Source organism: Tursiops truncatus, chromosome 4, assembly GCF_011762595.2.
Source record: "Tursiops truncatus isolate mTurTru1 chromosome 4, mTurTru1.mat.Y, whole genome shotgun sequence".
NCBI lineage: Eukaryota > Metazoa > Chordata > Mammalia > Artiodactyla > Delphinidae > Tursiops > Tursiops truncatus.
The window spans coordinates 10909763-10937582 of record NC_047037.1 but is presented as its reverse complement, the minus strand read 5'-3'; the positions used below and the strand labels follow the sequence as shown (position 1 = coordinate 10937582).

The window sequence follows — 27820 nt, the reverse complement described above, 5'->3', positions numbered from 1 at the left end:
CTGCCCACTAGTGGGTGGAGCTGGGTCTTGTCCCTCTGGTGGGCAGGGCTGTGCTCAGGAAGACTTTAAGCAGCCTGTCTGCTGATGGGTGGGGCTGTGTTCTCACCCTGTTGGTTGTCTGGCCTGAGGCGTCCCAGCACTGGGGCCTATAGGCTGTTGGGTGGGGCTAGGTCTTGGGGAGGAAGTGGCAGCCTCCAGGAGGGTTCACGCCAATGAGTACATGCCAGAGCTGCTGCTTCCAGTGTCTTTGTCCCCACAGTGAGCCACAGCTGCCCACCCGCCTCCACAGGAGACCCTCCAATACTAGCAGGTAGGTCTGTCCCAGTCTCTTATGAGGTCACTGCTTTTTCCCCTGGGTCCTGGTGGACACGTGACCTTGTGTGCCCTCCAAGAGTGGAGTTTCCGTTTCCCCCAGTCCTGTGGAACTCCTGCAATCAAATCCCATTAGCCTTCAGAGCCAGATTCTCTGGGGGCTCCTCCTCCCATTGCCAGACCCCCAGGCAGGGAAGCCGGACGTGGGGCTCAGAACTTTCACTGCTGTGGGAGAACCACTGTGGTATAATTGTTTTCCAGTTTGTGGGTCGCCCACCCAGTGGGTATGGGATTTGATTTTATTGTGATTGCACCCCTCCTACCATTTTGTTGTGGCTTCTTCTTTGTCTTTGGATGTAGGGTACCTTTTTTGGTAGGTTCCAGCAGTTTTTTTTCAATGGTTGTTCAGTTGTGATTTCAGTGTTTTTGTAAGAAGGGGTGAGCTCACGTCCTTCTACTCTGCCATCTTGCTGGCCGTAACTAAGAAGTCCTCAGGCAGATGGCTTCTGGCAGGGCTGTACCTGGAATTCCATGACATCAGCAGGAATCGTCTCTCCCGACCTCTCGGCTCTGCTTACTGGTGTCATCCTCACTCAGGTGACTCTGCCTTTATTTTATGAGAGCAAGATGGGCACTAACTGCCACAGGCTGACCCACCCTGTCTTTTTTTGCATCTTTACTCCCCCATCACTGCATGATGGCTGACCCGGTCTCACCTCAAATGGTTTACCTCCAGCATCTGTTTTGCCTGGAACATCCCTTTGTGGCTCTTGTTTCAAATATCCATGACGGGGACTCTGATGGCCCTACACATTTTTTTCCAGTCAAGTGACAGGTCCCTGGGGTGGCTGTGCAGACCCACCCAGGACCAGGCCCAATCTTCAGCATCATCTCAGTGTGTTGCCAGCTCCACTGAGGCTATGGGAGAAGGTTCTCTGGAAGGGAGCAAGGGCAGGCAGACCCTCTAAATAGGTTAAATAGAGCACAGAAGCAAGAAGTTTTAAGGTGTAGGTCTAATGGGAGAGGAGGTTCTGGAAAGAAGAGCTGGAAAGTTAGTTTGGGGCTAAATCATGCAGTTTTGGATCCCCCACCAAAGGGTTTGGGCTTTATTCAAAGTGTAGTAGGGGGGCTTCCCTGGTGGCACAGTGGTTAAGAATCCACCTGCCGATGCAGGGGACACGGGTTCAAGCCCTGGTCCGGGAAGATCCCACATGCTGTGGAGCAGCTAAGCCCGTGAGCCACAACTACTGAGCCTGTGCTCTAGAGCCTGTGCTCCACAACAAGAGAAGCCACCACAATGAGAAGCCCATGCACCGCAACGAAGAGTAGCCCCTGCTCGCTGCAACCAAAGAAAGCCCACGCACAGCAACGAAGACCTAATGCAACCAAAAATAAATAAATAAATAAGAGGGTTAACATAAATTTTTAAAAAAATGTAGTAGGGAGCCACAGAAGGTGCTGAGTGAAGGAGTAATAGGATCAACACGGTGCTGGGAAAGACGGTGTAGAGGCAAGGTGGGCAAGGAGAGCTCAGAGAACGGCAGGCAGCAAGCAGGCTGCAGGCCTGGTGTGGAGATATCCTATCAGGGCCTGCGGTGGTATGGAAGCAGTGAGGGCCGGAAGGAAGGGGCCACACACACATCCTGGGGAGAAAGAGACTGGGGGGGTCAGTGCACTGCAGGGGTGAAAGAGGAGGAAGGGTCAGGGTGATTCTGATGTTGCACGGCACCTGGGGCAACAGTGGTCCGAGTCTAAGATAGAATAGTCAGAGAAGGCACTGGTTTGGAGGAAAGCTTCCAGCTTTAGTGTGAGACATTTGTTCATCTGTGCTTGTGCTTTGCCAGGCACTGGACTAGGCCTTGTGGGGGCAAAGCGGTGCCTCAATGTGCCCCTGCCTGTAGGCAGCTGCCGCACCCTCTGCTCTGCTCAGGGCCCACTCTGCCCTCCCACACCCAGCCCCGTCCTGGAGGCTCTTACTCTACAGCAAGAACTGTCAGGTTCACCCTCCACCAAGAAGCTTTCCGTGATTCCCAGGCCAAGACGGAGGGATCCTGCTATGCTTTCTCCAGGTTTACCCCATGTTAGCTCTTATCCATGGGGTGTTTCCTTGTGCTCTCTGTGAGGATGGGCATCAGTTTTGATCCATAGGGTCTAGCACAGCACCTGGCATACACTGGATATTCCGAAAATGTTTGCTGAATTAATTTTTAAAATTTACTACATGCCAGGCACCATTTAAATGCTTCACACATATAAATTCACCTAATCCTCAGAGAAACCCTGAGAGTTAAGTACTATTATTACCATGATCATCATCCCCATTTTACAGATCCGGTAGCTGAGGCAAAGAGGTGAAGCAACTTGCCCAAGGTCATACAACTAGTAAGCGACAGAGCCAGGATTTGAACTCTGGTTCCAGAGTCCTTCCTGTTGATCTGGACACTATGACTGCATGTGTGTGGAAATAAAGATTGGGAGCTAAGAAGAAGGCCAGGGGTGTTCCTGGAACAACCACCTGAGATAGAAAGTGCCTCATTGTCATGAGGGAGGACGCACACTAGGGGACCCATCGGCATCTCGGTAAGAGGCCGTGAGAAAGGATTTATTCTAGGAGTTGGGCTTTTGCTATGTGATGCTGGCGGGAGCTTATGGGGAAGCCAAGTCTGGCCTTGCTCTGGACTGGCTGCTGTCAGGATATGAGGGTTAGTCTATGACTTCATCTTTTTTTTTTTAAATAAATTTATTTATTTATTTGTTTGTTTGGCTGTGTTGGGTCTTCGTTGCTGCACATGGGCTTTCTCTAGTTGCGGCGAGCGGGGGCTACTCTTTGTTGCAGTACGCGGGCTTCTCATTGCACTGGCTTCTCTTGTTGCAGAGCACAGGCTCTGGGTGCGCAGGTTTCAGTAGTTGCAGCACTCGGGCTCAGTAGTTGTGGCTCGCGGGCTTAGTTGCTCTGCGGCATGTGGGATCTTCCCGGACCAGGGCTTGAACCCGTGTCCCCTGCATTGGCAGGCAGATTCTTAACCACTGGACCACCAGGGAAGTCCTGTGGCTACATCTTAATTCTCATCCAGAAGAGGAGACAGGAGCTGTGGGCATAAAGCAGCAGCACGGTTACCCACGTGAGCAACGACAGAGGGCCCGCTGGCTGCGGGATAGTGTTGTTGTGTCCGTGTCTGGCATGGTGACAGAGTAGCCTTGTTTTTATCTTGATCCATCACGGTCACAGAGTGGCCCCGTTGGCTGTCGTTCTGTGAGGTTGTTTGTGTCCAAGAAGAGGAGCCACGGCCGAGCCGGAGGGCAGGCAGCCAGGTCGCTGTGTTGTTACAAGACTTGACGTCAGCAGCAATGGCACTCCTCTCCCTGTTTCTCTCCTAGAGTGTAAGCTGCTGTGGCTGGCCTGGGGCAGGCGGGCAGCTCTCCAGAGCCCTTCCCCGGCCCCAGCTGCAGCCTCTCCTCCGTCTCGGTTGGGCCTCAGCAAGGGCTGAGCTGTGGTTCTCCGCACGGCCTCTCCCAGCCAGGGGCACCTGGGGGGCAGCAGGTTCGCGTGCCGAAGGCTCACTGCTCATCGCTCCTGTTTCCAGACCATATAGGGCCCCAGTGCTTCCTGCAGTCTGCACCCTCTGCAGCCTCCACTGATGAAAGACCCTGGCCCCTTAGAGCCGTCCCTCCTTCACTCCCTCCTGGAGGCTGGAGCTCCCTTAGGGAAGACACACTACCAGCTGCTCCTGCCAAGGCTACTGCACTGTCCACCCTTCCCCCTCCCTCTGTCCCCTCCCCCTCCCCCCACTTCATCTTCAGCAGGTGAGGACCATTTATTTCTGCCTGCCCCCCAGCTCCCTGGAGAGGTTTGTTTTTAGCGCCGTCTAGTTTATTTCCAGCTCATTCCAGCTCAGAATATTTCCATCAGGTGGACGTGTTTGGGAACAGCTTCCCCTCGCCTCTTCCTCCCAATCACTAAAACAGGCCTTCACATGTCTATTTTGGTGTCATCTGAGCGGCCTCCAGGTCTCTCCGGACTAGGCTGCCTCCGTGGAATCGTGTCTGAGCTCGGGTCCAGCCTGGAAAGCCCCAGAGGCTCTGTTGTAATGGAAACAATCCTGTGTGTGTGTGTGTGTGTGTGTACACGGCGCCTGCAGAAACCTGGTTGCCCCAAGTGGCTCAGCCCCAGGCAGCTGCCTTGGAAATGCCAACCCCCGTGGAGTTTCGGGACTGCCCCCCCTGACTTACAGACACCAAAGCCATTTTGTGCGTGGCCACTGCAGGGCCACATCACAGGTAGAAACAATGCTGAGTGTAATGCAGGCTTTCGGCAAACATTTGGGGTTTTTTTCTTTTTGCTGTTGTTGATGCTGTTTTTGCCCTTTGGACAAACTACGCACTTGAGTCTGGTGCATATCCTTGGAAAGTGATTCACTCCGACCTACTCTTGGAAACATAGGGACTTGGATCAAAATGTGAGTCCAGGTGCAAGTGACCATGGGACCCGGCGTGACTCCCTTCTTCAACCTGAGGATCCCCACCTGCACCACAAGGAATTTGGCCCAAACCACCTCCAAAGTCCTTTTTTTACACATATGACCCCAGGATCACCACTGTGTCCAGCTGGGTCTCTCACTCACCAGACCAGCCCATCAGTAGGGCACTAGAGACAGCCTTTTCTGTTTCTGCCCCCTTTTTTTGCATCAAGCAGCAACCCCTCAAATCAAGCAAATGTGTCATTAGAAGGCAGCAAAGAAAAGACGTGACACACACATCCTGCCTTTGCAGGTTGGGAAAATTACAGGTGCAGCCATGCACTAACTGCTCCACAGCTGCTAAGGCTCATTACTTCCGCCCCCTCCGCTCTGGGCCTCCACTGCCTGTTGGAACTTGCGCTCGCAAGAGCCCAAGGAGAGGAGAGGTGAGGGCACACGCTCGTGGCATCACTAAGGGTTCTGACCGTGAGTCAGATGGCTCAGCTACAACCAAGTTCTCACCCTGACCAGCGGCAGTTTGCCTGGTTTTCCCCCATTCACAGATTCCAGAGAAGGCTGCACCTTACAACTTTCTTCACACCAACCCCACTCATACCACATACACCTTGAGAAAAATATTCTGATCCTAGAGCTTGGAGGTATTTGAACGTCTCTGAAAAACCATGTTAGGAGTTTGCTGTCTTGCGATTTGACTGAGCAGGCCTGGGAGGCAGGTGAGGGCACAACCTACAGAGAAGACATTTGCCCCTGGGATGACAGTGAGCTGCATGACCCAGCCTGGAGCTGCCAGCCAGCCTGGAGACAGATGGAGAGTGTCTTGGCCACCCAGTGCCAGGGTGGCCCCGGACCACAGAATACCATGCTACTTCAAAGCCAAGGGAGCAGCAGCTGCCAGCCTGCCACTCAAGGTCACAAGAGAGGCACACACACACACACACACACACACGCACGCACGCACGCGTGCCAAGATCCCCATCAACTCCAATGTCAAGCCCCTTTACGTTGCAATTCCAACACCAGCGGAGTTTAAAATTTAAAGGCTGCTGAAACCTCCAGAACAAGTTTGCTTTCCAAGAGTCTTTTTTCCAAAACAACAAACACACACACACTCACACAACTCACCCAAGCAGCAAGCTGAGTAACAGAGCAGTCCTGAAATGGTGAACAGATGAGCGAGGCTGAGGGATGGCCCCGTCATCGCGGGCAAGGCCCTGGCGGACTGGCCGGGGGACACCCGCTGGAGGCTGGCTGAGATTTGTCACGCCCCCAGCGCTCCCAGCGGCTGGCCTGCTGGGCATTTGGGGTGGGAGTCGGACAATCCCTGCTTTGGTGTCGTTTCTGCCCCAGATGCCAGGGGTCCGGAGGCCAGTCCTGAGCTCCCGGGAGCAGGAACGGGAGGCAGAGCTCTGGCCTCTCAGGAGGATGCACTGGGGGGTGGCTTGGGAGAGGAAGAGTTCCCCAGGGAGAGCCCAGGGGAGGAGGTGGGGCTGGAGCCCAGGATACTGATGCCCCTGCAGCAGAGGGGAAACGGAAGGTAACCTGTGAAACAGGCTGCTTTGCACTCTGGCAAGCCTCACAGGGCCATCCTCACTGTCACCCCAGCCGCCGTGGGTGTGGGGTGGGGGGGAGTCTGCCTGCCTCCGCTCCAGGGAAGGTCACCACATCTATGCCAGTGCTGGCAACAAAGCTAAACTTAATTAAAAAAAAAATATATATATATATATATATATATATATATATATATATTTCCAAAGGGCCCATGAGGCAAACTTTTTTAGATGAAGCTTCCCTGTAAAATGATTAAGTGACATATACCAAATACACGTGGAAATCTGACACTTTATAGGCACCCAAGGCACAAGCATGTGCACAAACATACAAATATTCTAGATCATAAAAGCAGTAAGCACTGCTGTTTTAACCAGCTTAGTAAGGACCATGAGCTATAGCAGGAGTTGGCAAACTTTTTCTGGAAATGGCCGGATAGCGTTTTAGGCTCTACGGGCTTCATGGCCTCTGCCGCAACGCAACTCTGCCATGGTGCATGAAAGCAGCATAGACAACACAGGAAGGAATGCGTGTGGCTGTGTTGCAATGAAACTTTATTTACAAAAATAGGAGGCAAGCTGGATTTGGCTCCCAGGCTGTAGTTTGCCGACCACTGAGCTACAACCTTCAAAAGAAAGGATACTTCTTGTATTCATTCACTCATCTGCTGTTTCATTCATTCAGAAATACACAGTGAGTGAGTGCCAAATGCCTGCAAGACACAATGACTAGACACAGTCCCTGCCCTCGGAACGTCTCAGTCAGTGTTGTGGAAAGAGTACAAGCCCTAGAGTCAGGCAAGCTTGGGCTGCAGCCCTGCTTTTGCCACTTACTGGCTATCTGAACTTGAGGAACTTACTCACTCTCTCAGAGTCTCGGCTTACTTACCTGTCGAGTGGGTATGGCGAAACTCACCTAGCTCATTCGTTGTAAGGATTAGAGCAAGGCTTTTGGAGTTCCTAGCACAGAATAGGGGCTCTTTTATCAACATTTTCATAGATAACTTGTACGAGGTGGAAAAATAAAAGCGGCTAACGTGGCACTGGGGTGTCTGGAGGGATATACAAGAAGTGATGGGTACCAGTTGGGGCAGGGGATACAAGTGAGAAATCAGGGAAAGCATCCTGGAAGAGGTGGCATTTGGGCTGTGCTTTGAAAGTTGAGAAGATCTGCTGGGGAACTTCCCTGGTGGTCCAGTGGGTAAGACTCCACACTCCCAGTGCAGAGGGCCTGGGTTCGAGCCCTGCTTGGGGAACTAGATACCACATGCATGCCACAACTAAATGCTGCAACTAAGAGTTCACATGCCTCAACTCAGAAGTCCTCATGCTGTGGCTGAAAGATCCCACATGCCACAACTAAGACCCAGTGCAGCCTAAATAAATAAATAAATATTAAAAAGTATATATATCTGCTGGTACCGTGATGGGAGGAATGAGGGAGGAGAGGGTTAGGCTCTGTTCCTTCTCTGGAGCAACTCCCTCTGTTCACAGAAACATCAGGGAAGACAGCACAGAGGGCATGGAGTCCTGAAACCCAGCCCAGGGCAGAAAGGTCTTCTGCGTCACATTTACCCAGATCCTCTGGTGCCAGGGCCTGTTCCTGCAGCTCTTCAATTTTTCAAGCCTCATTTCAAAAACCCTTAGAGATGGAAGTTTTGCCATTTTAAGCACCTGAAGCATTTATTTTTTTACCATTCCACTTCAAACTTCTCCTCGAAAGGTTTACACAAGTAAACCACTCAGCTATACTTTGTTTCATGATTGTCAGAACGAAGGTGGCTGACTAGAGGATCACTGAGGTCCTGTCCAGCCCTGCAGGTGTCCGCGTCTCTACTCCCAACCTCAGGCTCACCAATGTCTCTTTCTGTCTCCCTCCTTCTGCAACTCTCTCTCCTGCCTCGATCCCATTCTCTCTCTGTCTCGCTGTCTCTAACTTGGTCTCATTCTCTGTCTCCGTCTCTCCAGGCACTAGCAGTTGAATTTCCTTAAGTCAAATGCCTGGAGGTGTGCTCACTGCCTAACTGCCCCTCGGCCAAGCGTGCCAGCTTGAGATCAGGAGTCCTGGCCTCCAGTGCTGTGTGGCCAGTAACTTGCGGCGTGACCTTGGAGAACTCACATCTGTGCTGGGGGTTGGTTTTCCCAAATGTAAATGGGAGCTTTGGACCAGATGCGCTCTAAGCCCATTCCAGCCCCTGCTTCTCCCAGGGGAGATGGTTCCTGAGACTCTCCTCTCTTCTCCCCTGGAGAGCAGTCCTTGCCCTCGACGCAGCCTCTTGTTGGCCCAAGCACTAGCTCACCCAGCAGAGCTGCCTGCAAAATCTAATTCATAGTAAAAGTTTCCGGGGCCTTCCTGCAGCTGTCAGCAGGTGTCATCTTCACAGTATTTTGTCTTAATCGCAGCTCTGGGATTCATCACCCAGGCCAGAAGACCTTTCTGGAGTACTGCCTCCCAGGCACCAGGCCAGCACCCCTGTCCCCACTGCTGCCACATGCAGGCCTGTTTCCTGATGAGCCTCCCAAAGTGGGGTCTGCTTTGCATCTTCCCTTGGCCATGTCTCCCACCCCTGCTGCCCAGAGAGGCTGTGTGGCCTGGCTAACTCGGCACCCTTCCCAAGGACTCAGACTCCCCAGAAGTAGGCTGGAGGACCTGGGGTCTGTCTTCTCACTGCCAGACACGCTCTCCTTGACCAAACTTTGGTCAGGCTCTGAACCAGGCCCCCACCTTGGGCTTCCTTGCTGAGTCCAGTTTTAGGAAGAAGCCTGCTAAATCGGTTTAGAGAGAATCGCCACCCTTGAGATCCGTTCACCCTTGATATCTGATCAAATTCCTCATCTCCCCCACCCCTGATACCTTATCACGTGGCCTGCCTTCAGCGAGAATCCTGTTAAGTGGCTTAAGCAAGATCCCCCTACCCTTGAGGTCTCTTGGTAATTTTCCATCTACCAACCCCTCGATCTGCTCCTTGACTACAAATCCCCACTTATTCCTGTTCAATTCAGAATTGAGCGCAATCTCTCTCCCCTCTCGAGAGAGTCTTGCCACCCACGACAATAGTCTCCATCAGGGTCTCCCTTACGCTTTCAACAAGCATCAGAATCATTTTTTCTTTGACACAGATCCAATGTTTTGCCCACAGCAGAGCCCTGTAACAGATCCTACTTCAGCCCACAAACACTTATTGAACACGTACTATGTGTCAAGCCCTTGCTATGCCACCAGGATGGAGAGACAAAAACGCCCACGGTCTAGCCTCTGGAGGGCAAAGAGTTTTCATATCATCTGCTAACGCCAACGATTGGTGCAGATTTCCTGGAACACTGTGTTGAGAAGGACCCTGAGGAAAGAGGGTCACGACTTACTGGTATTGCCTCCCAGAGATGAAAGGAAGGAGTGGCATCTGCGCTGCTTACTTGCTGGGCCTTGTTTAGCAAAATCCATGAAACAATGACAACACCGGACTCAGCACATCCCACGCATTATCGCACTGAATCCTCAGAGTATGATTACCCTCGATTTACAGAGGAGAAACCTGTAAATTTAAGATTGGTCCTGGCCACATGGCTAGGACTGGGGTCAGAGTTCAACAGGACTCTCGTGCAGCCCTGGGAGAAGGTGGCCTCCTGGTGGCTGCTTCCCCAGCCCCGGGGGATGACTCCCCATCAGACTGCCCTCCCCACTCCTGCTGCTTTCCCTGCTCTTGCGGGCCAGGCGGCTGCCCTCCGACCTGGCCCTTCCCTGGTGGCTGGCTCTCTCTACTCTTAACCCCCAGCTGCTGACTTTACATCCCAGGACCTCCTCGGAGTTGGGGCTGTGAGGAGAAGGCTTGGACTCCCCCAGAATGTGTGCTCCCCGCCACCCCATAGGCCAGAGCTATCCCTGAGAAGTGGTGGCACTGCCCAGCTCCCCCACAGTGAGGGTAGCTGGGGCGTGTGGCCACATGACTCTTCCCACCGATGGTTCTGCCTGGATGCAGAAGACTCCAGCCCTGGGTGATGCTGGAGCCAGGACAGAAAGGGCCTGCATCTCTGGATGCCAGTGAGGAGGCCGGCCACCCCCAACCAGGGCCACTGGACTCTTGGGTGAGCAGAAAATGAATTTTGACTAGACAAAGTCACGGACATGTTGGCGTTTGTTTGTCACAGCAGGTGGCATTACCCCAACAGGGGGTGAAGCGCCAGCCACAGGAACATTCGTGAGCATTCGGTACCCTTCCCTGGTCCCCACAGCCACTGCACACGGTGATATCAGTACCATCAGCCTCGTCTCCAGACGACGGTCAAGATCTAAGGATGCGCCTGAGGTCGCACACAGCTGGTAGGTAGTTGGCCAGATGTCTTGAATTGAAGACATCAGCTGAATCCAGATGTCTGACCCTGGAGACTACTGGAGGTGACCAGCACAAAGTGGTGACCTTGCCCCACACCCTCACCAGCCGGCAAGAATGAACAGGGAACCTCAGACAAACGCAGGTGTGTCCCAGCCAGCTGGGCTTGGAGGCACTTCCAACACCCAGTGCCATGTCTTTCTAACCAAACTTCATGATCACTCATCTTCAGGTCCTAGTTTCCTGGTTGGTAAACGCAATCCGACCTCCCTGACTATCCTGGCCGCAGAGAGGGTTCAGTCATGTGTGCATTTATTTTCTCTGTTGAATAGGTTACTCTTCAAGGTGGGCAAGGGATCTGCAACTCATTTTGAAATTCATCGAATAAAATAAGGTGGATAAACAGATAGAGGATAGAGTAAATATAGCAAAATGATAACGACTGCAGAATCTATGTGCTGGGTGTATTTGTTTGCTAGGGCTGCCATAGTAAAGTACCTGGGCGGCTGAAATAACAGAAATACATTTTTCACAGTCTGGGAAGCTAGACGTCCAAGACGAAGGTATCATGAGGTTTGGTTTCTTCCAAGGCTTCTCTCCTTGGCTTGCAGAAGGCTACCTTCTCCCTGTGTCCTCACATGGCCTTTGCTCTTTTTAAGCATCCCCGGTGTCTCTATGTGTGTCCAGGTCTCCTCTTCTTACAAGGACACCAGTCAGATTGGACCAGAGCCACTGCTATGACCTCACTTAACCTTAGTCACCTCTCTAAAGGCCTATCTCCAAATGCAGTCACATGCTGAGGTAATGGGGGTTGGGACTCCAATATACGCATTTTGGGGGAGGTGGGAGATGCAAGGCAGCCCATAACAGTAGGCATACTGGTGTTCCCTGGACAATTCTTTCCACTTTTTTTTTGAATGTTTGGGATTTTCCCTAATAAAAAAGAATAAACTTTAAAAAATTTAAGTAGGCAACAGAGAACCAGAAGTTACCTCCTCAGGGTTAGGATTGGGGGTGGGCCATATCCAACACCCTTGCTAGCAAATATCTGGGCGCTCTGGAGCTGCACACAGAACCAGGACACCAGTGTCGCCTGGAGGAGCCTGTAGCCATTAATCAGGAGACCTTGAGCAAGTAACCAAATCCTCAGGAAAGACATGAGGTGGACATCCCCTTCTGCACCCCACCCCCCCCGATAAGGCTGCCCAGGCCACAAGGATGAAGGAAAATCACCTCACACTGGCCATTAATTTGTAGTAAGTCATGTATCAGAAGTGACTGCTTTGTGCGTAGATCTAAGGAGACAAACCCATCTCTCCTTCCTCCCACAAGAGAATTTTTTGGATGTTATCTAAAGGAAGGCATCTGCTTTTCTGAGTTCAAGTTCTAATTTGACCAAATGGCATGTGGTAAATGGAGAGGAAGAAGGAGGCAATGTTATTAGGAGCTGAGGCAACATCAAGAAACCTCCTCAGGGCTGGCTGTGCCTTGGCTCTGAATTTGATTATGGCGGCCAGGATAAATCAGCGAATCCTATTAACTCTTCTGCTTTGGCTTGATGGGGGGAGGCCAAGTTTCTAGAGTTATTCGGGAGATCTGGCCACAGGTTAGAGATGAAACCCTCCAGCTGCATTGAGCCCAAAGGGTGGGCTGTTTCAAACATGTGCTGACAACCGGGGCTGAGTGGAAATACCCTGTATTTCCACCAGCTATGTTCCCACACTTTCATTTATCCATGGTGACATTTTAGCTCTACGGACACTTGTGATTCGAAACCATGTGGCTCACTTAGCCCTTTCCCTAGAGCCTCCATCCCTGCCCCATCACCTCCAGTAATTGTTATCCGAGGGTCCACAGCAGGTGGGGAAGAGGGAAGCAGGGTCCCTGGGTGCCCGTGGCTGCCCACTGGCACAGTGAACACTTCTACCCATTGGTCTCATGAGTCACTGAAATCCCTGGATTCCAGAAAATGGAGGACCTTGGGTTGACCCCCTTGAACTCAACTGAGCAATAGAGCTTACTGACTGAACAAGTTGGCAAATGGAACCTTATAAACACTGCTATAATTATGTGATTCTACCATTCTGGAAAGTCTCTGAGATCTCAATTCCTTTTGCTAATTTGGGTCTAACGGACTTTTAAAGACAGAAAAATCCCATTCTGTGCTCCAGATGAGAGGCTCTGTTTTGTATGTATATATGGGATTTTGTCTAATTGTTTAGAAAAGGTAATACATTCATGTGATTCAAAATTCAAAAAGTATAAATGTGTATACTTGAAAACTCTCCTACCCTGTCCCAGTTCCAATTATTTATTATCAATTAGTCTCCTGTGTATTCTTGCATGAATATTTTCTGCATACAGAAGCAAATAAGTAGGTATAATATTTCCCTCTCTTGCTCAAATGGTTACCTGTAATATAACACTATACCTGTGATACTTCACAGTATTTCTAAGAGTATTCTGTATTACTGCATAAAATGCATACACATTCCTTCCTATGGCTATGTAATATTCCTTCATTTGGAAGAACCGTAATTTGTTCACCCTGCCCTGTACTAATGTGCATTTGGTTGATTTGCAAACATTTGCTGATATAAACAATGATACACCAAAAATTTATATGGAATTATAACAGACCCAGAATTGCTAGAGCAATCCTGAGGAAAGAAAAAAAAGCAGGAGGCATAACTCTCCCAGACTTCAGACAATACTACAAAGCTACAGTAATTAAAACAGTGTGGAGTTGGTACAAAAACAGGCATAACGATAAACATAACAGAATAAAGAACCCAGAGATAAACCCACACACCTACAGTCAATCTTCGACAAAGTAGGCAAGAATATAAAACGGGAAAAAGACAGTCTCTTCAACAAGTGGTGCTGGGAAAGTTGGACAGCTGCATGTAAATCAATGAAGTTAGAACACACCCTCACACCCTACAAAAATAAACTCAAGATGGCTTAAAGACTTAAACATAATACACGATGGCATAAAACTCCTAGAAGAGGACATAGGCAAAACAGTCTCTGACATAAATTGTACCAATGTTTTCTTAGGTCAGTCTCCCAAGGCAATAGAAATAAAAACAAAAATAATCAAATGGGACTTAATCAAACTTACAAGCTTTTGCACAGCAAAGGAAACCATAAAAAAAAAAAAAAAGAAAAGACAACCTATGGAATGGGAGAAAATATTTGCAAATGATGCTACAGACAAGTGCTTAATCTCCAAAATACACAAACAGCTGATACAACTCAACAACAACAACAAAAAAAACAAACAACCCAATCGAAAAATGGGCAGAAGACCTTAATACACATTTCTCCAAAGAAGACATACAAATGGCCAAGAGGCACATGAAAAGCTGCTCAACATCACTAATCATTAGAGAAATGAAAATCAAAACTACAATGAGGTACCACCCCACACCAGTCAGAATAGCCATCATTTAAAAGTCTACAAATAGCAAATGCTGGAGAGGGTATGGAGAAAAGGGAACCCTACTACACTATTGGTGGAAATGTAAGTTGGTACAGCTAATATGGAGAACAGTATGGAGGTGCCTAAGAAAATTAAAAATAGAATTACCATATGATCTAGCAATCCCACTCCTGGGAATATACCCAGACAGAACTATAATTCAAAAAGATACATGCACCCCTCTGTTCATAGAAGTACTATTCACAATAGCCAAGACATGGAAACTACCTAAACGTCCATCAACAGATGAATGGATAAAGAAGACGTGGTACATATATACAATGGGATACTACTCAGCCATAAAAAAGAATGAAATAATGTTATTTGCAGCAACATGGATGCAACTAGAGATTATCATACTAAGTGAAGTAAGTCAGAAAGAGAAAGAAAAATACCATATGATATCACTTACATATGGAGTCTAAAATATAACACAAATGGGGACTTCCCTGGTGGTGCAGTGGTTAAGAATCCACCTGCCAATGCAGGGGACATGGGTTCGAGCCCTGGTCTGGGAAGATCCCACATGCCGTGGAGCAACTAAGCCCTTGTGCCACAACTACTGAGCCTGCGAGCCACAACTACTGAAGCCCATGCACCTAGAGTCGTTGCTCTGCAACAAGAGAAGCCACCGCAATAAGAAGCCCGTGCGCCACAACGAAGAGTAGCCCTCGCTCGCCACAACTAGAGAAAGCCCACGTGCAGCAACGAAGACCCAACGGAGCCATAAATAAATAAATACATACATACATACATTTATTTTAAATAAATAAATTAATTAAATTAAATTAAATATAACACAAATGAACTTATCTATGAAACAGAAACAGACTCACAGACATAGAGAACAGACTTGTGGTTGCCAAGGGGGAGGGAGAGGGGAAGGATGGACTGGGAGTTTGGGATTAGCAGGTGCAAACTATTATATACAGAATGGATAAAAAACAAGGTCCTACTGTACAGCACAGGGAACTATATTCAGTATCCTGGGATAAGCCATAATGGAAAAGAATATGAAAAAAGAATGTCTGAATGTATATAACTGAGTCACTTTGCTGTACAGCAGAGACTGGCACAACCTTGTATATCAACTACGCTTCAAAAAAACCCAACAAAACAATGATACAATAGAATAACCTTTTGCATGCATCTTTGTATATGTTGTTAAGCATGTCCATTGGATGAATTTCTAGAATAGAATTGCTGGGTCTAATAGTGTGTGCATTTGTAGTTTTTACACATGATGCCTAATTGATCTCCACAAAGTCTCCATCAATTCACATTCCGTCCCACAAGCAGAGGATGAGGGTATCTATTTCCACATACCCTCACCAGCACACGTGATGTCAGACCTTTTGAATTTCACCCATCTGATGGATGAAAAATGGCACTTCAGTGTGGTTTTAATGTGCATTTCTCTTACGGTGAATGAGGCTGGGATATTTTCACATGTTTTAGAGCCCTATGTATTTATTCCATTTTTCCATTAGGTTGTTGGTCTTCCATTATAAATTTTTTTAAATATATTTTAAAAAGCATCATTTTATGATGACTTGCAGATATTTCCCCCAGTTGTTTTGATCTTTTGACATTGTTTTTTTTAATTGTTTTTCCCATACACAAATTTTTTCTTTTTATCTGGTAGAATCGATTGTAAAAGCCTTTTTTGATGGCTTCTGGGTTCCCCCCCCCACTAAAATTACCCCCCAAATCCCTCAAGGTTTCTTCTAATAATTTTATGCTTTCATATCTTATGTTTAAATCTTAATTGATTTGTGCTTAATTCTGGTATAAGATGTAAGTTTGTTTGCTTGTTTTCCAGGAGATGTTTTATCTGTGACCTAAAGCAGGAAACACAAACATTCTCTAAACTATGAAACCTGCAAACGTCAACTATCACAACACTCGGTAACATGAGTAACATGCACGGTGGGAGTGGGACTTGAACCCAGATCAACTTATCTTCACTGCTCTGTTCATTCAAATGCCAACCACCTGTGCACCCCAGATACTGCTACCGTGACCCACTTCACTTCTCATTTATTATTTCATTTGTGTGTGTGTGTGTGTGTGTGTGTGTGTGTGTGTGTGTGTGTTTGGCTACACCATGAGGCATGTGGGATCTTAGTTCCCAGACCAGGGATTGAAACTGTGCCCCCTGCATTGAGAGCGCCAAAGTCTTAACCACTGGACCACCAGGGAAGTCCCATCCATTTGTGTTATTTTAATGTCACAAACAGACTATGGGCTCCTTGTGTTAGTTTGTCTTCTGAATCTTCTTGTTCAATATAATAGTTAAGTATATAGTAGGAGATGCAATAAAAATTGGTCATTTGATTAATGGGATGTGTATCAAAAGCTACATTTATCAAGTAATAGTCATAATTAATTCAGAGACAGAGACAGATTTAAACATGCTAATGATGAGGATGAGGATGAGCATGGTCTGAATCCATTCAAATGGATTTTATTGCCTCATGTAGGAAAAAAAAATCAAACAAAATGCAAAGTGGCAGCAGATGGGTATGCGGCCAGAAAACTGAGCATCTTTGTCAAGTCAGCCACCTTTTGCTGGCATTCTGTTTGAAATTTTCATGTTTAATAATCTGCCTCTGATTTCCCAGGAGGACCCACACTGGCAGGCCTGGTGATTTGACATTGCTGTCCATTTGGAAGGGCGCAAGACTGTTATTCCATACAAGGCAGATGCCACGTGGACAGAGGGCCCCATTCTCCTGACTCGGATGAATTGGATATGGGAAGTGACTTGTCTACCAGCTGGATCCACACAGGGTTGCACAACTTCCAGTGGGGGGAAGGCCCTCAGGCTGCAGCACCCTGGGGGCTCCTAGTGTGCTCACCTTGTCTGGGGAGGTGAGAGCTTTCTCCCTCACAGCTCGGGGAGGCGTCTGTGGGTGGACTTTGCCCATCAGCTCAGGACTCAGTAGCTAAGGCATCATCCTCAGGTGTGAGCCCGTGCTTTCCAGATCGTGCCCTCCCATGCTTCCTCCTTTGATTCTCAGCACAATCCCTCGAATTACTCTCTATTGTGCCCCCCTTTTCCAGATGAGGAAAACTGAGGCTCTGACAGTTAAAGTCCTATGGAGCTGGGCTTCTGAGCCCAGACCTCCGGTTCCGAAGCCCACACACTGTGATGGTTCCCGCTCAGTGCAGGCTTTCGATGGAGACTCTGACTTCTGCAACTCTTCAGCACCAGGAGCAAACCTGTCCAGCCACTGAATAACAGCAGGTGGAATTATAGTAAAAACGAATCATCCCGGGAGAAGGCAAGCAGCCTGGATTCCAACACTCTCACTGCCATTTGACATAATGGTTGCAACCACTGACCGAGAGCTTAACTATGTTCCAGGCACAGTGCAAAGCTCTGTACCTACTACACTGCCATCTGATGAGGCAGGTACTCTTACTAACCCCATTCTACAGAGGTGGAAACCGAGGTGCTAAGAAATAAAACCAAGACCACTTGGCCAAGATCACTCAGCTAGTGGGTCACAAAGATGTCACTCAAGTCCACAGCTGTCTGAACCTGAACCCCACGCCTTTTCCTGCCACGTCGTGAGTTCTCAGGTGCCAAGGCTCGGAAGAGAAACATGTGCTGAGACCCCTGCTTTGTGGAAGAGCTAATTCTGTAAATTAGCAAGTGACTTGCGAGCCACAGAGTCAAAGAAAGTCTACGGCTAAGAGGATTTTTGGAATCTGGTCCATCCCTTCATTTTACAGATGAGAAAAATGAGTCTCACAGACAGCAAATGGCTGGTCCAACAGTACACACGTCCTAGAGTCAGTGGCAGGTCAGAGAGAGATCCCAGGTTTCCCGAGTTCCACCTCAGTGCCTTAGCACCACCACTGTTTCCTCTCAGGGAACATCAGTAAACAGGCAGGTGGCCAAGCCCGCTGGCTAACCGTCCCCACGCCGCCGCCTTCTAGTTGGACCTAGACTTGAGCAGCAGGTCCCATGCCGGTCAGGCAGGCGCCCTCTCGCTTTCCTGACTGTGCAGCAGAGGAAGCGCGGGCTGGACAGTCAACTCGGATATTGAAGGAAAAAAAAGAAAAGAAATCATTTACTCAGACACTTTGCAGAAAGCGCTGCCAGGGCCTGAATCGTCCAGACAGCCTTTCGGCCTCCCGGTGTTCACTTCGTGGGCAGCCACGGAGCGTGGAAGAGCGCCACCCAGACCCAAGGCCTTCGCTCAGGACACTCGTGCCCACCGTTGACTTTCTCCGCCACGACCTGCCCAACACAGCTCTCAGGAAGGCGGACAGGAGGGAAAGGGTTGTCCTCATTTGGAACGCCCCTAAATCCTGAACACTAACCTCAGCAGCGGAGAATCTGGTTTCTGGATGACCACAGAGGATCTGGAGGCCTTTTGGGGGCCACCCTGTGAGGTCCACCCCAATGCAGATGATCTCAGAAACCGAGCCAGTTCAGTTCGGGCAAAAAGGGCAGCCTGGTTTGAACTCTCGACAATAATGACACACCTGGCAGGCCCCTCATACCTCCTCAAACACTTGAAGAAACCCCGAGTCACAGTAAAGTAAGAAAGCCCCAGTCCGGCAGGTAGGCCTCCACAGGTGGGATGGCCACCATCACCCATCCCCCTTCTGCCTGGGTCCCCAAGACCCCCATGCCAGGTCTCAGAAGGTCCTTCCTGGAGCATGTGTCCCAAGAGAAATCTACCAGCTGCAGCAGGAAAGCTCCAGTGCTCTCTCCAGGCTTCTCAGAAAGATACCAAGAAGACCAAGTGAGCAGTGGCAGGATGCGTGAGGAAAGGAGCAGGGAGACCCAGGAGGGGAGGAGCCTGTCCAGTTCCCATTCACAGTTCCTTCTTTTCTTTCCTCTCTTTTTTCAGACCTCAGCTGGTTCACGGTGCAAGCCCTCAGCAGCCACCAGGCCTCCTCTGCAGCTGTCGCAGCTCCCAGCACCTGCCTCCCGCTTGTGCTTATGTTGGTTGCCGTGGAGACATAAGGGCGGGCTTGAATGGAGTCGAAATCTCCGGGCTGGGCGATGGAATAGGGCCAGGTGCATTTTTAAAGCCATCTGGGAAAGCTGGTCATCACGAGAAGAGCCTCCTTCCCTGGTCAATGGGTCCCTGCTTTAGGGACTGGTTCACAAATGCAAAACGGATAAAAGCTGAGCCCCTCTTTTGGCCTTAACCCACTGGATATTTTAAGCAAAAAGTTATTGTCTGTATTGTATTTGGGACTTTTGCCTTTTGACACCAATGCACCTTAGGGGAAATCATGACCTCCCGGCATGTGTAGAGACAGCGTGGGGTCCTGAACATAATGAGAGAAAAGGTTTATACATCACACACCAGGCACTTTTTTACAGTTCTTTGTGTTCATAATTAGCCCACTTAATCTTCACAACTGCTTTGTGAGTGAAACCCTACTCTGAGCCCCGTTTTACAGGCAGGGAAACTGAGGCACATAGAAGGCACTTTGCCTGCCCAGCATCACAAAGCTAAGGGAGACACAAGATTTGAACCCAGAGGTCCCCCTTCTAATCAATAGGCTGTTCTGCCTCTGCAATAGTTTGGGGCCCAGAAGTCCTGATTTGGAAACTTGGCCCTGGCACTATGTGACCTCAGGCAAGTGACTGCATCTCTCTGAATGGTAGTTCCCTCTTTGGTAAAACTGGGGTACTAATGTCTTGTGAAATTGTTGTGAAGATTAGAAGTCAGGTACGTAAAGAGTCTAGCAAATAAGCAGTGCTCTATGCAAGGTAACTTTATTAGTGTTAGTGGGGGCTCCCTTAGCTACTGGACCCCAGCTCTGGTATCACAGCAGGGGGGTGCCGAGCTGTAACCGCCGCTGCCCAGAGGGGGCGGGTGGGCAAGCAACTGCAAAAGGGCCAGCAGGACCACAGCTGCTGGGAGATGTTGCTGCTTCCCTGCCATAGGCCTCCGCACTCGCCAGGCCCTGTGGGCTGCCAGCTCCGGTCACAAGCACCTGTACCTATGCCAGAAGGCTTCCCCAGTCGTGGAAGTTGCCTGGGGAAGCATGTCCGCAGGAGCTGGTGGATCAATATCCCAGTCCCCTGTCTCCCTGAGGTCCCAGGAGATCTGAGCCCCAGCTGCCCACAGCAGGAATCGGCTCGTGAACTCCCCCAGGACTGACAGCCTTCCCTTCCCTGTCTCGGTTTCCCAATGCCCTACTGGGATCACCTCCCAAGCACACCACTTGCCCCCAAATCCTTGTCTCAGGGTCGGCTCTGGAAAGGGATCCAAATGACGACAGTATTCATGCCTGTGCCTCTGATCCTGAGGTCCTTAAAGAAAGCACTCGGGGGACACCTGACCCAGTGCAAAAGGCAACTGTAGGAGAATAACTGATTAATGGCCCCCAAAGAGGTCCAGACCCTAATTCCTGGAACCTGTAAAGGTTACCTTATACAACAAAAAGAACTTTGCAGGTGGGATTAAATTAAGATATTTAGGAGGGGGAGATTATCTGGGTGGGCCCTAAATGTAGTCGCAAGTGTCCTTATAAGAGAGAGGCAGAGGAAGACTGACACGGAAGAAGAAGACAGTGTGACCACTGAGTGGCCATAGGAAACTAATACAGGAACTCAGGGACAACCGTAAGCAGTGGTCCTCAAAGTGTGGCCCATGCACCTGCAGCATCAGCAGTGCTTGAGATCTTATTAGAAGTGCAGACTCATGGGCGCCGCTCCAGACCCACTGCATCAGAAATTCTGGGGGTGGGCCCAGCAGTCTCTCTTAACAAACCTTCCTGGCAGACCCCTCACAGAGGCCCCTCATACCTCCTCAAACACTTGAAGAAACCCCGAGTCACAGTAAAGTAAGAAAGCCACAGTCTGGGGGGGCTATAATGGTTAGGCATGGCGTTAGAATCACCTGGGGAGCTCTCAACACTCTCAGTGCCCGATCCCATGCCCTGGAGAGTCTGATGAAATTGGTCTGTTCAGTCTGGACGCTGGGCTCCTGTAAAGCATCCCAGGTGATTCTCGTCTATCCAGAGCTGAGAACCAGTGCTGTAGTTTGAGAACCACCGATCTAGAACATTAAGTTTCAAACTGAGCTTTGCAGAGTTTGGGAAGTCTGGAAAAATGCCTAGACTGCTAAAGAAGGATGAGGCAGGGTCCAAACCAGCAGGGCTTCTGACCCAGATGGTCCAGATAGGCAGAGGTAACGAGGAAGGCAGCCCGGGTGTGAGACGGGCACGTGCAGTGGGGACTCGGGAGCTGCTCCACGCCAAACAGTCGCTGTGGTGTGGGTCAGGACTGCCAGGTTGCCCTGGTTTCCAAGAGGTTTTTTGGTTTTTAAGAGTCATCAGAAATATATTTTACAATTTTGTTAAATCACTTGAGTTTTAAATGTTAGCAACTAAGGCAATTTAAAAAATTTTCTCTGTCTCTCTTTTTTTTAAGTACTGCAACATGATGGCTGAGTACAGCTCCACGTGAAGACTGGACTCGGTCCTTGGGCAGCTGGTTTGCGAGCTCCAGCTCTACTGCAAGGGTCTTTCATTCACCCCTTGAGCCCAGCAGACTAGTCTTCTCAGGGTGATGACAGGAACTCCATGTGGGCAGGATGTTTTTGTCTGCTCACTGCTGCATCCCAGTTCCAGGTACCAGAGTTGGGACTTACTAAGTGTTTGTTGAATGAATAAGTGCTCATAGCAATCCTGTGAGACTACTATACCCATTTTACAGATGAGGGAGTTGGGGCTCACACCACAGTTACAGTGTGAGCGTCCCACAATCACCCAGAGGCAGGATTTAGACCCAAGGCTCCCACAGCAGGGACAACTGTGAAGAGCAAATACACAGCAGCTATGAAAAAGCTTGGCAAGATAAGGGGTTTGGGGGCACTTGGTACCAATTATAAGAGCAATGCAAGCAGTAGTTACGACGTGAACTGCGTTTCAGGAAGACGGGTCCCCAGCCTACTTTGTGACTCACACAAGTCAGAGGGGTTTCTGTTCCTTCTGGATCTGTGTCATTTTTGTATGGTCGTGGGTCTGAGGAAGGAAGGCTTGGGTGTGGTGAGTGACAGTGTCGGTGCTTGGCCTGGATCTCTGGAGAGAAAGTCCTTGTCTCTCACACCCACCCCTCTGTGAGCTGGAGAGGGGTCCACTGTTTCATTCCGAGGCTTGGGGTGGGGTGAAGTGGGCAAGCTGGGACCCCTGGAGGGCACTTTAATTTAAGAAGCCTCTCTGATTATATTATCCAGAGGAAATATGGGGAGCTAAATCGGAGGAGATGGCTGGGAAGTACATTACAGAACATTAAACAATAGCCGACCAGCATCAGACACAAATAAATGGCCCATAATCTACTGCCAAGAACATGATTGGTCCCAAGCAGTGGCCTGGCTGGCTTCCAGTCAGGGGAGTGCAGGGCTGGACACCACGTACTATAGGCCACAAAACGCCTGCCCTGGTCACGTCCCAGCACCCACAGGAGAAGATTGCAGCACCCAGACAGAACTCATAAGCTTCCACAAGATGTCACTCTCCAGGACTGGAGGTGGGTCTTCTCTCCATTTTGTCCTGAGCCCTGGACCCAAACATCATCGGGAGAGTTCCTGCCTGCCTGAGAAATCCCATGTTGGAGAAGAGAAGCCACGTGTGTCTGTGGGCATAGGGTCGTTTGGCTCACACCCCTGAAGACAATGTCTGTGAAATGGGGTTCCCCTGGCTCCAGGAAGCCTCATTCCCCAAAATGAGCAGGTTGAAGCTCATCTCACTAGAGCCTCCTTTAGCTTAGATCTTTAACTCCTGTTACAATACAAGTACCTCCAAAGAAAGATAAACCAGTACCCTGGCAAGTCATGCACCCTTTAGTATGAAGTCCTTGTCTCAATCGTTTGCTGAGAGCTTCAGGCACTGATGTCCTGAAGAGAAGGCAGGAGAGTGCAGAGGATAAAGACCTGAAGCTGGGTTTTTGGAGGCTGGGGTACAGGACCTTAAAAGCTACTATCACTGTTTATCCATGGCCATAGCAGATTTGGTCTACGTTGGTAAGAGCCCTGGACTTAGAGTCAGCGGGCAGGGTTCCAGTCTCCAGCTCTCCCCACACGAGCTGTGCCATCTTGGGCAAGTCACTTAACCTCTCTGAGCCTTCATTTCTCCATCTGAAGATCGGGAGTGAGGCCACCCCCATCCTGGGTGCTGTGAGAGACTGAAGTGTGCAGAAGGCCTTTCATTCTATAAATATCACTGTCCTTGGGTCTGTGCCACCACATTCTACATCCGTGGATGGACCCTGGGGCTGAGTCAGTGCACAGACCACAGCGAGTCCAGCCAGGCCCACCAAACCCAGGCCAGATCAGCTGACCCTTAGCTGATCCACAGACACATGAACTTCAACAATAAACAACTGTTGCTCAGCCACTGAGTGTTAGGGTGGTATATCGCCCGGCAGGGGTTAAAAGATGCCAAAGTTAGGGCTCCTGACACTTTGAATCTTAGGGCCATGTTCAATAGAAATTAATATATATGACACATCTCTGCCTTCTTAGGCAAAATGAAGTGAGTACAAGTCTGTCTTCACTGGGTCATTTCCGCTCTCACAGTGCAAACCAGTCAACGAGCGGTAAGTCAGTGGCGCCTTCAGGGGATACATACAGAAGGGAGGCTCTAGAAATAGTTCCAATCGGCTATCCTTTCCCCTCTCAGAACTATTCCCTGGTTCTTTGCCATTTTTCTTGTCATCAGTTTTATCAGCTGCCTTTGTTGTTCTTGTTGTCACTGTGTCTGTCTTAAGCAGCAGTCCCCTCCCCAATCTACTGTGCTGCGGCTACGTCACCGCCCTCAAGAGGCCTGCTCACTGAGCTGCGAGGATGATGGCCCACGTAAGAGTTCACAGGTTTGGAGTGAGGGCCTGGGCTAGTTTTCTCTGTATCCAGGGCAGGTGCTTTAGTGCTGGGATTGCTATCATCAATTTTGGTCTCTATGATGCTTTTTGCTCCCTCCTCCACTCAGGGACCCGATAGTGGAGGCTGCCAGGCAATGAACATCTGACCCAGAGAGCTGTGCTGTGTCTGGCGTTGCTGGAATCCAGTCTCTTCTGAAGAGAGTGAAGGAAAGAAGCAGCCCACAGGCCTGTAAGAGTGCTTCCTCCGTCCCAGCCCGTCTCTGGGGCCTGTGCTGCGCATCCTGCTTGTCTTGTGTCCCCTGCAGCCACTTCGCACAGTGCCAGGCGCACAGTAGGCGCTCACTAAGCTACGGTGGGTGGGATGAAAAGACTTCCTGGTGGCACTTTTCACTATGTGCACAGGGCTGGGATTCCTCAGAAGAGGTAAGAATCTATGAGCTTCTGAATATAGACTATTTCACATCAGATTGTGGGAAACTACTTTGAAAGGATTAAAGTTCTCCCGTGTTAAGGAACAGTTCCCGTTTCAGGGCATAAGTTTATTTCTGAACTGTGCTATCAGGAAGCCCTGGCGACAAGAAGAAGGGGACAAAGCAAAGTGAGAAGCAGGAGGAAGCAGATGTCTTTTTTGCTCTGTTGAGCGGACACCTTAGTGGTTCCCCCCAGAGCTACCCCACTGTTTTACCAAATGCTTAAAGAGCACATTCCCCACCAGAAGACCTGGATGTAGCAGTTTACCAAGAAGTGCCTATGGACAGGTGGGCTACCTCTTCTCAGTTCCCTCTCCCTTCACTCAGCCAGGGGCTGACCCCCATGACTGCATCAAGGGGCTCCCCTGCCCCGGCTTCCGGTTGGGTTTGGCCGTGAGAGGCATTGCCAAGAGGTGGTCGGATTGGAGGGGAGAGCGGTCGGGGTATTTCTTCTGCGCTTGCTCTCTGCTTTGGGTTCCCTTGTGACCAAGGCTCCTCTCAGCCGCCCCTCCTCCAAGGTCCCAAATCTCCCCAGGATCCAGTTCCCCACTTGGTCCTCTTGTCTCCTCAAGCCCCGGGGTGGTAAAGGCTTCCCTCAGCTGCTCATTGCTCAACCTTCCTTCTTGGCGCCCCTAAGCCCACCCACACCCCTGAAAGCGGGCCCCTCATTCCAGTCTTTTCTTGAACCATCGGAGTTACTTCTCCTTCCTGCTGTTACCCTGACTGGAACAGTCTGTACCAAGTCTTGCCTAAGAGATGTCTAAGCTATGCTGAGGCTCTCTCGAGGGCAAGGAGCTCGAAGAAAATCAGAGGTCCTCTTCTCTCCAGCTTTCAGAACTCATTAGCCATTGTGACTGTTTCTAAATTAAGTGGTACAAAATGATGGCAGACTCCAATCTACAGATGAGAAAAGTGTTCATTCCTTCACGCACTCATCCATTCACCAACTACTTACTGGGCATCTACCCGATATTCCCCCACGTAACTAGTGATAATGGCCAAGACAGACACAGTCCCTGCCCGCGTGGTGCTTACAGTCTACCGCCAGCCACCTGCCAGAAGCCAGAGAGCCCGCCAGAGGCAGGGCTGGGACCAGAAGACTGAGTTTCTTTGAGTCCTGAGCCTTTGGCAGATCCTCCAAGGAAGCTATGGCCCAAACAAGGTTAAGAACCACCAAGCAGACCAAATTAACTATGAAGCTTCCCCCCTGAATAACGACCCACTCACTCCCAGAAGCTTGGCGCTCTCAGCCTGAACCGGGGGCGGGACATGCCGGACCGTCCACCTTTCCTGCCCCCCACCTCCAACATTCTCCGCAAACTGCCTGCACTCCTCCCTCCCATCACACGTTTATAATTAGCCCCGCACCCTCCTCTGCGTCCCTCCCTCAGGGCCCACAGATGCTGGCAGCTCCACGGGTCACTGAGCCATTCTTATGAATGGAGAGGGCTGGGGACTGCATCCAGAGCTGTGCCCTCCCTCCTGGAGAGCCTGCGCCCAGCAAAGGCGGTGGGAGTGAAACTTCTGCCTCAACTCAAGTACCTCGGAGCTGCGTGCTGGAGGGTGTGACGGAAACGGCTTTTTCTGGGGAGAGCCAGGGGTGACAGAGGAGAACTGAGGGGGGCAGTGATGGGACCGGCTGCCAAGCCTGGGGTCTGTCCGCCCCCTCAAGCCCTCCGGAAACATCCGAGTTTCCTCAGAAAGCTTTAAAGAAGCCGTGCGGGTAACTCAATACTTGCCCTGCCCGGGGTCGGGCAGGACAAGGGCAAAGCCTGGAGCCCTCAGGAGAGGTTGCCAGGCTGGGGCGGAAGGAGCCCTCTCCCCACCCCCAGCGCTACACCCAGCTCCGGGTCCACCTGCCCCCTGCAGCCCTTCCACCTCCTCTCTTCGCTGAGGCCGAAGAGAAGCCCACCTCGGGGAGAAAGCCCAGCAGGAAAGCCCACGGGGCCGGAGAGACGGAGACCTGGTCCTGAGGCTGCAGGGGCCCCCGGACCCGGCACAACCAACGGGACTCCCTCCCGGTCAGCACGCTGCACAGCATCCCCTGTGGGCCGAGCCCCCCCGGATAGGGTTCAGGGGTGTATTTATCGAAATGTCTGGACGACTCACTTGCCTTCCTCTCTGCCTCTGTTAAGCTCCCCACAATTCCCGACCCAAACGCAACCCTGCAGCCAGTGAGGGGAAGAAACAGTCTGTTCAAGGGTCTCTGGCTTTGAGCAGCTGGGCGGGGACAAGGACATAAGGGGCGTCCCAACGGGGGCTGGCCGGGTGACCGGAGGCTGCTGCGGCCGGCTCCCTCCCAGCCTCCCTCCACCCCGAGGGGAACGGCTGCAGAATAGCCCTTCTCCCTCCCCCTGCCCGACACAGGGGAGACAGGGAAGTTGTGGTCCTGCTTTACCTGCTGAAATCGGAAGCACACTGGTGAGGAAAGTGGGCTGAGACACGATGAAACGGAAGAAAAGCTGAAGATAAATTCCCAGGGTCACTGGATTCAGGACAACCATGCTGGCTGCGGTCTGGAAAGTGTCAAGTTCTCAACGAAGGGCTGCAAGGAGCCTCGCTTATCTGTGCTTTGTCTTCCCCACGCTGTTTGCCTCTCTCTCCCTCTCTCTCTCCCTCACTCTCTCTGCCTCTCTCTCTCTCTCCCTCACTCTCTCTCCCTCTCTCTCCTTTTCCCCATGCCTTTACCAAGAAAGAATGCCAACCATTTCCCACTAAACCTTCTCCGTACTACACAGGGTTATATTTATCTTGAGCACTGGATCAAATGCCCTCATTAAAATTAAGATATCTGAATTTTCTTCTGTGGTGACTGAGGTAAGAGGCCATTGAAGAGGTGATTAAAAAGGCAGCCAGATCTCGAATGTCCACTAGAAGCAGTCCTCAAGGGCAGACAGATTTCCTCATTGATCATTCACCAGTGCCTATCGCCTCGCAGCTGAGGTGTCCAGCAGCATCACAGAATTCATTCGAACCTCTGGATTCAAACTGAATTTCCGTGGAGACAATTCCTTCTGCTGTCAGTCTGTGACATTTTTACCCACTGGGGGACAAATGTAAAGCTGACCCTGGATTTTTTTTTCTTTAATAATCCAATAAAACGCGGAGGTGTGGGTGGGGAGATTTTATAGTTTCCAAAAGAGCTTTCTCCATAAAAAAGTGTTTATCTCTCTCCAGAATCTGCAGCCTTTATCCCATGCAAAGCAGCGCATGAAAAATGAAAAGAGTCAATGGATTGCAAAGTGAATGATTATTGATCAAACTGCATTTGGGAAACAACATCATTGACTTGACCTTTGGCTAGACAAAATTCTTCAAATAAAAAGTGTCACATCC

The 27820-nt window shown here is 50.2% G+C and overlaps 1 protein-coding gene and 1 long non-coding RNA gene across 2 annotated transcripts in view; one reads left to right on the top strand and one right to left on the bottom strand.

Annotated features, from left to right (window-relative positions):
* Positions 1-27179, bottom strand: part of COLQ (collagen like tail subunit of asymmetric acetylcholinesterase) — a 66007-nt gene extending 38828 nt beyond the window's left edge. Inside the window, exon 1 of the mRNA XM_019934403.3 lies at positions 26883-27179. Coding sequence (XP_019789962.1) covers positions 26883-26988 — 106 coding nt within the window. The 5' untranslated portion in view covers positions 26989-27179. The remainder of the gene's footprint in view (positions 1-26882) is intronic.
* LOC109549856 (uncharacterized) lies at positions 119-27820 on the top strand. The gene is made up of 4 exons (XR_004526247.2): positions 119-310; positions 16774-18912; positions 19021-19190; positions 21564-27820. It is a non-coding gene; the product is annotated as an uncharacterized lncRNA (long non-coding RNA).